Genomic DNA, 10,682 nt, shown 5'->3' with positions numbered 1-10,682 from the left:
TTTAAATAATAATCGGACGAAAGAGAAAAAAATAAGAAAAAGTGATAGTGTAAAAAAAAGAAAAATTATTTTTTATATTGATAAAATATTAAGACGTGTAAAACCGGTGTCTTATAAATAAGATATATAATGATTGCCTTAATATTTTAAGAAATCACTGATTTAAGGCACCACTAAAAATGATGTAACTTAGTTTAAAAGGTCTAGCCGCCTCCCTCATCTTTTCTCCTATCCATTTTCAAGTAAATCGAGGGGCTTCCACTGATTTTTTCTGATGGAAAGCCCAACCCCTGCATTCTCTTTTGTTTTCGTTAATTTTCTTTCAATAAAACCCATTGTTTTGGGTGTTTGTATATCTCTTCTCTTGGACTTTTTTTTATCTCTCCTTTTGAATTGCTTTGTTATATTTTTGTTTAGTTGTTTGGGTTTATTTGTTGTTAAATCTGTTGAAAACGAGTTTATCGATATTTTTGGTGATCTACAAAGACTACATCGAATCTGAGACGGTGGTGATTTTTGCAAGAGTTCAGCTTTTACAAACAAAGGTTGCTTATCCTTTATGGGTTTACACTTTCGGCATGTACATGCTGGTATCCGGCATGTAGATAACTGGGGTGTTTTCAGCATATCTATAATTGGTATTCGACATGTAGATAGTCGTGATGCCGCTTCTTCATTCAATCTCAGTTTATACGATTGATGTTTCTAAACATTGTGGTAATAATGATTTTTATGTGATATGGTCAATTACGATATTGCTATTTTTAGAGATTCTGGTGCAATTTGGATCAAAAAATAATTTGGATGTATTTGATTTCTTTTTTAGTTTCAATTTTTTTTAAATTAGGACACAAATTATATATAATTATTTTTAATATATTATTTATTTTTATGAACCGATTGTATCAATAGTTGGGGGTGGTTTGCCTTTGCTATACAATGTTCAAATTAATAAAAGCTTTGTTTTTGTCAAAGAAAAAATAATTCAAATTTTAATTTAGGAAAACAATTTTTGAGTGGCTTGGTGTTGCTCAAAGAATTACAGCTTGTAAACCTAAAAATGTTGGAGTGAAATACAAGACACATAAAAGGATCCAACGGCTGAGAATAGGCGATGAGAAAAATTAGGGTTTGATGAGCAAGGCAACCGCCTCCAGTATATAGCACCAACACTGTATCTCCTCACCCGGTGCGGTGCAGTCTGGTCTGCCCTCCCAAATCAAAAAAAAAATAAGCCTCTTCTCCCTTCTCATCTCCTTTCTCTCCTCTCTCCATCGTCAATTTTTCATTTCTCGACGATTTATCCAAAAAATCTCAAAAAATATTCCTATTTCTACATCTACCTACTATTTTACCCTAGGGTTTTAAAAAAAATCGAAAAAAGGAAAAATCAATGGCTCAGATTCAAGTTCAACCTCAGCAGCAGCAGCAGCAGATTACGGTTACCGGATCTAACGGAGTTTCGGCCGGAGCGGCGGTGAACGCCGCTGGGAGCAATCAGTTCACTACGACGTCGTTGTATGTTGGAGATTTGGATATTAGTGTTTCTGATTCGCAGTTGTATGACTTGTTTAATCAAGTCGGTCAGGTTGTTTCGGTTAGGGTTTGTAGAGATTTGAGTACTGGTCGCTCGCTTGGTTATGGTTACGTTAACTATAGCAATCAGCAAGATGGTGAATCTCTCTCTCTCTCTCATCCCTCCCTCCCCATGTACATAGCTTGAATTCGCTTTAAAGTTGTGTTTTAAATGTTATTTGGATTAGGGGTTGTAGGTTACAATTTGATATTGAGCTGTAGGTGAGGGTATTAGGTGCCCTAATTGAAAAGTTGTTGAAGTGAACTGTCGCTTTTGTAGTGTTTTTGGAATTAAGTAGTTATTGAAGTAATGGACACTATTTTGAATCTATGCATTTTAATTTATCAGAGTTGTTGCTGTATAAATTTGGGGATTGTTAGTTTTGTTGGGTGGATTGTAATTTAACTGTAATTGAGGGTGGTTTGTGATGTAAATGTGTAATTGAGATGTTGTTGAGGTGGAATGTCAGTGTTGTGTTTTCAGACCTTGGAATTGAATAGTAATTGAGTGTGTTTTATGGTGAGTTATTTATGTAAACTACTTGGACTATAGTCAATGGTAGTGTTTAGCTTCACATTATCGGGCACATGGCCTTTTTTGCATAGAGTATTTGATTGATTTATTGATCAGTAATTTTATCTTCAAGTCACCATGTCACCATCTGTGGTTTCGATGTTTGTCGTGGTATCACAATCATTTCATATTTTCTAGTGCAGTTGAGAACACATATTACTCTCATGCAACTAATTTGATCTTGATCAAGTACTAGTTATCACACTTTATGTTCTCACACTTGTATAACATGCTGAATCAATGACAAAATGTACAGTGATTGTATATGTCATAATATGCTTACCAATTCTTATGTACTTCAAATTTTACTATGTTTCAGCGACGAGGGCAATTGATGTCTTGAATTTCACTCCGCTGAATAACAAGACAATTCGAGTGAGTGTTTCACGTCGTGATCCTACTGATCGGAAGAGTGGAGCGGGTAATATTTTTATCAAGGTACCACGGAGCTATATAGTGATTTAAAGATCTTAGTTAACATGTGCATTTGTACTATGGAATTTTACTCAGTTACTCTGTGATGATTCATTTTTCATCATTGGGTTAACTTTTCCATTAAGAATAACTTGACTAGAATGACCACACAATTGTCACTCTGAATGAATGTAGATTCTATTATAATAACTCTTTAATTTAATTGGTGGGATGGATAACAGTTATCTGAATTTCTGCTGAAAACATTTGTCCAGTGTTAAATATTAGCTTTATGTTTAAACAGAAGAGAAGATGCATGTGTATAGTCTGGAAATAGTTGCTTCTAGTTTTGAGAAAATTTTATCGATTTCTTTTCCTATTTTGTATGTGCAGAACCTGGACAAGTCAATTGACATCAAAGCCTTGCATGAAACATTTTCAAGCTTTGGAACTATCGTTTCTTGCAAGATTGCCACTGATAATTCTGGTCAGTCTAAAGGCTATGGGTTTGTGCAGTATGATAGTGAAGAAGCTGCCCAGACTGCCATTGATAAGCTAAATGGCATGTTGATGAATGACAAGCAAGTTTATGTTGGTGTATTTTTGCGCAAACAAGATAGAGATAGTGAGATGAGTAAGACTAAATTTAACAACATTTATGTGAAAAATCTTTCTGAATCTACATCTGAAGATGATCTCAGGAAAACCTTTGGTGAGTATGGACCTATTACCAGTGTAGTAGTAATGAGAGATGCAGATGGAAAATCAAAGTGTTTTGGATTTGTAAACTTTGAGAATCCTGAAGATGCGGCTAGAGCTGTTGATGCACTAAATGGAAAGAAGTTCGATGATAAAGAATGGTATGTTGGCAAAGCTCAGAAAAAATCAGAGAGAGAAGTCGAGCTCAAAAGTCGGTTTGAGCAAACTGTGAAGGAGCAGGTGGACAAATATCAAGGGGTTAATTTGTATGTCAAAAACTTAGATGACACCATTGATGATGAAAAACTGAAGGAATTGTTCTCTGATTTTGGAACTATATCTTCATGCAAGGTTTGTGGTCTGATATCATTAGAAGTTGGCTGTAGCAGGTTATTTAGTAGATTACTAAAATTACTGTGCCTGCACCTTATAGGTCATGCGTGATCCAAGTGGTATCAGCCGAGGATCGGGATTTGTTGCCTTTTCAACTCCTGAAGAAGCTTCTAGAGCTGTATGTTTTCCGTCTATAATTTTTCCTGCATTACGTTAATTCGTAGTTAGTGGGCTGATCATTTTGTTTTCTCAAAGTACAGCTTGCTGAGATGAATGGCAAAATGATAGTCAGCAAGCCACTTTATGTTGCTCTTGCTCAGAGGAAAGAAGAAAGAAGAGCAAGGTTACAGGTGCCATATCTTTTTGTTTTTTAGTTAAGATATAAGGCATGATGATGTTCATGGAAGCATCGATAATGTTGTCTGGTGAAATATTTTTGCAACTTGCACAAACTACTTATTTGAATGAAATGCTATGCCTTTGTATTTACTGAATATACTGCAACATGCTTTTGCATTATTGTTCCTTTTGTTATGATAATACAAAGTTGCAAGAAATTCCTATTTTGTGACTACACTAGTAGAAAAATGCAAATGTGGGAAGGTTAGTAGAAGTCTTTGATCAGATTATGTCACGGAACTAATTTTTGATTCGTAGTTTATGAATTAAGTGCTCCGAGTAATTTAAACAAGATAAAGTGTTAATATTAATTATTAAAAAAACTTTAATTGTGTACAGGCTCAGTTTTCACAAATGAGGCCTGTTGCAATGGCTCCTTCTATGGCTCCTCGTATGCCTATATATCCACCTGGTGCTCCTGGTATGGGACAGCAACTCTTTTATGGACAAGCACCTCCTCCAATGATTGCGACCCAGGTATTTGGTCTTTTAGAAGTAGGACTCCTATGTATTTTAGTGTGTTACAAATGTATTGCTGATATGGTAGCATTAGGTTGGTTCCAATGTAATTGTTCTGGGATTTAAACCTCAGGAGATGCTTCTTTCTTCCAGTTATTTACTTTTATGTAGTCCATACGGAGTTTTAAAAGGGAGTTTTTACTGTTTAAAAGGGAGTTAATAGCTGTACACTGTACTAGCTTATAACATGTTGCCTTTCATAAATTTTGCCTTACTATGTCTTAGTTACCGATACATATATGACCAACCAAAAACTGTTTATGGGGTTTAGGTCCAACTGTTTAAGGTTTACTGGTTCTGTCTTTCCAAAGCTATATAGTACTGATGTTACCATTTGTTCAGGGGAGCCACTTGGGTGTATATGGGGTAAACCTGCTGGGTTTGAAGTGGAACTAGAATACATGTGCATGAGTATGTATTTGGTTTTTAGAGGGAAACTGCACTACGTATGTGCACACACTGACACACATGTCGGATGTAGGACTCAAAAAAATGATATCGTCTCTTTCTAAATCTGTTGGTAGTAAAGTGGAATTAGAGTGTATATTTAAATGTTCATGGTGTGCAGTTTGGATTTTATTCTCACTCATAGTCATTACCAGAATATTTGCAGTCATGGTAACAAATTTAAGCAATTGATGTTCAGGACTTAGAAGGCATTTTTCCTATATCAGTAGAAAAAGTAAGCTGGAAAGGGACATTTCTGCTACAGATTGTTATACTACCCTTTTAGCCTACCACTAGTTACAGGGGTGGTGGTAGTTTCTCGATGCCAAATTATCTTTTGGACTTGCAAAAGTGACAAAGGAAATGACACTGTTTTATACTTTCTTATCTATTTAATTGACATAATTATCTTTGCTTGTAGGCTGGTTTTGGCTATCAGCAACAGCTGGTACCAGGGATGAGGCCTGGTGGAGGTCCGTTGCCAAATTTCTTCATGCCAATGGTGCAGCAAGGTCAGCAGGGACAAAGGCCTGGTGGAAGGCGTGGAGCAGGTCCAGCACAACAGAGTCAGCAACCCGTTCCTATGATGCCCCAACAGGTAAATTGAATGTGTACTGTATAATGCTATTCCTCAATTTCTTGATAAGATAAATGTAGTTTATTAAATTGGGTACGTCTTTTTCAGCTCATGCCGAGGGGGCGCATGTATCGTTTTCCACCCGGTCGTAATGTTGGGGATGTGGCAATGCCTGGTGTTGGTGGGGGAATGCTTCCGGTTCCCTACAACATGGGCGGCATGCTTCCTAGAGATGCTGCTATGGGTCAGCCTATGCCGATTACAGCATTGGCTTCTGCGCTTGCTAATGCTCCGGCAGACCAGCAAAGGACTGTAAGTTTCCTTACAGAATTCTATTTCTTGATCATTTTCACCAACAGAAGGATTTCCTCCAATTCTATGAATTTTTCTATAATATTTTTTTTCTTGAATATCATTTAAAAAATGTTACCTGAGTTATTAATGTTATGTGGTTTTAACATTTTTGTTTTATGGCAGATGCTCGGGGAAAATTTATACCCGCTTGTTGACCAGCTAGAGCACGATCATGCAGCCAAAGTCACAGGCATGCTTTTAGAGATGGACCAAACTGAAGTTCTGCATTTGCTGGAGTCACCTGATGCTCTGAAGGCAAAAGTTGCTGAGGCTATGGATGTTTTAAGGAATGTATCGCAGCCTAATGTAGCTGATCAACTGGGCGGACTCTCTCTAAACGAGAACCTCGTTTCTTAAAGTTTCAGGGCTTGTAGTACCTGGGGATCCTTTCGAGTCAAGGCTTAAAGTTTCTAGTATTTGTTGCTTTTTATCCATGGATTTTGCACTACAAATTGAAGCTTGTGTGCTTAAGTTTCATCCAAAACAGAATTTGCATATTTGCATCCTTGACAATTTCTTTTAGACAACGGAATTTGGTTTGGAGCTTGGTGTCTACTTTTTCTAAATTTTGAAATGCATGACAAATGGACTTCTCTGTCTTATATCAGTTTACGATTAGTAAGAGTACATTTTATATATTTGGGTTTATTAGTAGGTTTTAAGTTTTCTCTGGAAGAGTCATGATTTGGTGTGCTTGGTTAACGGTTTTCTTTTGAATCATGGTAAATTTTGGAGAGAAGAATCATGATTAGGTGTGCTTGGTTTCTCACATCTGTTACAGTTTCAAAGCTTCTCTTTAATACTAGCCTTCGGAATATCAAATACGTATCAAGACAAAAATGATCCGTCATCTCCCACCTTCCGTAGCAAAATTACCAGGGCAGCTGCAGGCTGCAGCCAGGGAAATACTGCAGCAGTAAATATTTAGTTGACAGTTATTTTTGGTTTCGACGGTTTTATAATCTACGTGCAAGTATTTTGTATTTGTGAGTTTACAACCCCAAATAAAATCATATATAAACAATGACAGTAACTTGGAAGTATCTAAGCTTCTATAGGAAACAAAAAGTTGGGTTTTTAATAGTTCTGGGGACCTTGAATTCTTGTTCAAGAAGGCATGTCTCCTTGTTAATTTATGTAAGTTCTGAAATGTATTAAGGTGACGATGTTCACACAATTCTTACGAGCCAATGACCCGATCACCTGACTTATAGCTCAATGGTATGATAGTGATTAGCTGCCTTTTCGTTTATTGTCGGAATAATATAAGATCCAGGGCGTTATAATACTTTTGTTAGAATATGGATGTCTATAAAATATTCTAGAACAAACTTTTGACTTTCCAAAGTTATAACTCTTGACTTTTGGCTTTTCAAGTATATGTATTTGGCCTTTGGATTTCTGTACCTATGTTCTAGTGAGCCTATAAATAGGACTCAAGTATCATCTTATAAGATACACACTTGAATGTAATACAATTACATATGATTTCTTCTCTCCCATATTCAACTTATATATAATATATACAATATATTTGTAATACGTTATCAGCACGAGTTTCTCAAAACTTTGAAAGGAGTTTGGTTTGCATAAAGTTTAGAAAGAGTAATCTCTTATATCCCATTTAAGCCAAAGGTATGATCTACATGCATTACAATTTTTTTGGATAATACTATATTATTTTAATCCTCTGGATTGTGTTCTTGGTTGAGTGTTTTTGCTAACCTAAATTCATGCAAACTGGACCCTCTTTGCTTTTTGTTGTTAGTGACTAACATGAGTAAAAAGATTAGATTAAATTTATACTTTTTTTCCCACCATGACGTGCCTATCTAGGAATGAAATTTCCAAAATAAAGAATAGTAATTGGAGCTCCATATTCTGTATGTGTAATGTAAGAATATTAATAAATAAAAATGAGTAACCACTAGGCACTAATACTGGATATCTTTATTCATGTGTAATAAACAGTAGTGTCTCATTTTTTTTTGTGGCAAACATTTTGATCATGTGTACCTTTCTGTTATAGTTCAGAGTTTGTGTCCATTTTGTATATTTGTTATTTGTTTTTGATCTGAAACGAGAAATTAATATCAATATTGATGCTAGTCTTGTGCGTATAATTCTTTATTGATTAATTACGTGTTATGCATGATATTATGCACGAAAATCTTTAAGAATAAAAATAATATTTTGTAGGTTATCCTTTTTTAATTTTATTTTATTCATTATTTTATGTTCATTATAGTTTAGAACTAAATTTATTGGAGTAACCTTTGTTCATAATTATTTATTATTGTTGCATGATAAGAGTGATTATTTTTAAAATATTACACTTGTGATTTATTAGTCTTATTATTTGTAATAAATATTTAATATATTTTACTAACACTTTTTTTATAGTTTATAATATGTCAAACTTTACGAAACTTGAATTCGAGGCTCTTGATATTACGGGAAAGAATTACTTGTCATGGATATTTGATGTCGAAATTCACTTGGCTACACAAGGTCTTGGAAATACAATTAAAGAGGAAAATCAAGAGACTGAGTCAAACCGCACAAAAACTATGATCTTTCTTCGCCGCCATCTCCATGAGGCACTTAAAAGTGAATATCTTACGGTGAAAAATCCACTTGAATTGTGGAAAAATTTAAAGGATAGGTATGATCATCAAAAGACTGTGATTCTTCCAAAAGCTCGTTATGATTGGATGCATTTGGGGCTGCAAGATTTCAAAACCGCCAGTGAATATAACTCCGCATTTTTTAAAATAAGTTCTCAATTAAAACTGCGCGGAGAGAATATTACTGATGCAGATATGTTGGAAAAAACTTACTCAACCTTTCATGCCTCAAATGTACTCCTCCAACAACAATATCGTGAAAAAGGTTTTACAAAATATTCAGATTTGATTTCTTGTCTTCTTGTTGCTGAACAAAATAATAAGTTTTTGATGAAGAATCATGAGTCTTGCCCCACAAGATCTCGCCCATTCCCTGAAGCGAATGCGGCAATATACAATTATGGGCGTGGACGAGGTGGCAGGCGTGGACGAGGTGGTAATCGTGAACGTGGACGTGGTTTTGCTCATGGACAAGGAACCGTGGTTGTGGATCTCAAATCCAAAATTACCCTATTTTCAAGTATGATAAATCTAATTCCAACCCGAAGTTGGAAAAAAATATTAATAAAGGAAAAAGGGTTGTTGAAAGTGAATGTTATAGATGTGGAATGAAAGGCCATTGGTCACGTACCTGCCGTACGCCAAAACACCTAGCTGATCTTTATCAAGCGTCCCTGAAGGACAAAGGCAAGAATGTTGAAACAAATTTAGTTTTCGAAGATAAAGACCATGCAGACAATCTCTTAACAATGACTTATCTGGATACCGCTAATTTTTATGAGACTCCTGACGACACCATTACCCTAGATGATAAACAGAATGCTTGATGTACTTATTTGGTTTATTTTAAATTCGCATGCATATGATTGTATCTCTTCCTAATTATCCTTACTAATTATATATTTATGTATTATTGAAGCAATATGGATATTTTACATTCTCGCATTGGGCATATAACAAAAGAGGAAGATATTTGTCTTGTAGATAGTGCAACGACCCACACTATACTTAAAAATAAAAAATATTTCACCTCTTTAAATAAATATGAAGGCAATGTATGCACAATTTACGGGATTATAAAATTGATCGAAGGCTCCGAAAGAGCTACTATATTACTACCCGAAGGAACAAAATTTATTATAATTGATGCATTGTTCTCCCCAAAATCACAAAGAAATTTATTAAGTTTTAAAGATATTCGAAGAAATGGATATCACATTGAAACGGTGAATAAAGGGGATAAAGAATTCCTTTATATTACAAGTATCACTTCGGGTAGCAAATGTGTTATAGAAGAATTGCCATCCTTTTCTTCCGGATTATACTATACCCATATTCGAAATATTGAGGTAAATGCCACAGTAAACCAGAAGTTTACTGACAAAAATAATTTTGTTATATGGCATGATCGGCTAGGGCATCCTGGATCAATTATGATGCGAAAAATTATTGAGAATTCACACGGGCATCCATTGAAAAACCAGAAGATTTTTCAATCTAATGAATTCTCTTGTGCTGCTTGTTCTCAAGGAAAATTGATTATCAGACCCTCCTTAGCAAAAATTGGAACAGAATCTCCTAAATTTTTAGAAAGAATACAGGGTGATATATGTGGGTCCATCACCCATCATGTGGACCATTTAAATATTTCATGGTATTAATCGATGCATCAAAAAGGTGGTCACATGTGTGCTTATTATCATTTCGTAACCTGGCGTTTGCGAGACTACTTGCGCAAATAATCCGATTAAGAGCACAATTTCCGGATTATAATATTGGAACAATTCGATTGGATAATGCCGGAGAATTCATATCAAAAGATTTTAATGAGTTTAGTGCATCAATTGGGATGGTGTTGAACATCCTGTAGCTCATGTTCATACACAAAATGGTCTTGCAGAATCATTTATTAAAAGACTCCAATTGATTGCTAGACCATTAATTATGAAAACAAACCTCCCAGTTAGAGTTTGGGGACATGCCATTTTACATTCATCAGCAATTATACGCATCAGACCTACAAGCTATCACAAATTCTCTCCCTTGCAATTGGCCTCCGGAAGAGAGCCTAATATTTCCCATCTTAGAACATTTGGGTGTGCGGTATACGTCCCAATTGCCCCACCACAACGCACAAAGATGGGTCCTCAAAGAAAATTGAGAA

The 10,682-nt window shown here is 35.3% G+C and overlaps 2 protein-coding genes across 2 annotated transcripts; both read left to right on the top strand.

Moving 5' to 3' along the window:
* Nucleotides 1-1,167: 1,167 nt before the first annotated feature.
* On the top strand, nucleotides 1,168-6,493 carry LOC141690221 (polyadenylate-binding protein 2-like). Its single transcript, XM_074494913.1, has 9 exons — nucleotides 1,168-1,673; nucleotides 2,469-2,587; nucleotides 2,957-3,613; nucleotides 3,696-3,773; nucleotides 3,856-3,945; nucleotides 4,334-4,471; nucleotides 5,382-5,558; nucleotides 5,646-5,849; nucleotides 6,015-6,493. Exons 1-9 carry the CDS (start codon nucleotides 1,394-1,396, stop codon nucleotides 6,246-6,248), a joined length of 1,977 nt encoding a protein of 658 aa, XP_074351014.1. The 5' UTR covers nucleotides 1,168-1,393; the 3' UTR covers nucleotides 6,249-6,493.
* A 1,809-nt stretch (nucleotides 6,494-8,302) lies between these two features.
* Nucleotides 8,303-9,130, top strand: LOC141691712 (uncharacterized). The gene has a single exon (XM_074496471.1). It carries the CDS (start codon nucleotides 8,303-8,305, stop codon nucleotides 9,128-9,130), a length of 828 nt encoding a protein of 275 aa, XP_074352572.1.
* Nucleotides 9,131-10,682: the final 1,552 nt, after the last annotated feature.

This window comes from Apium graveolens, chromosome 10 (genome assembly GCF_009905375.1).
Source record: "Apium graveolens cultivar Ventura chromosome 10, ASM990537v1, whole genome shotgun sequence".
NCBI lineage: Eukaryota > Viridiplantae > Streptophyta > Magnoliopsida > Apiales > Apiaceae > Apium > Apium graveolens.
This window is presented reverse-complemented; position numbering and strand designations above follow the sequence as displayed.

Bases quoted from the DNA above. Each gene is read 5' to 3' on its own strand.
- LOC141690221 (XM_074494913.1), top strand. From the start codon at position 1,394: ATGGCTCAGATTCAAGTTCAACCTCAGCAGCAGCAGCAGCAGATTACG. The intron at 3,774-3,855 runs GTATGTTTTCCG...CTCAAAGTACAG, and splicing joins CTGAAGAAGCTTCTAGAGCT to CTTGCTGAGATGAATGGCAA. The intron at 5,850-6,014 runs GTAAGTTTCCTT...GTTTTATGGCAG, and splicing joins CGGCAGACCAGCAAAGGACT to ATGCTCGGGGAAAATTTATA.
- LOC141691712 (XM_074496471.1), top strand. From the start codon at position 8,303: ATGTCAAACTTTACGAAACTTGAATTCGAGGCTCTTGATATTACGGGA.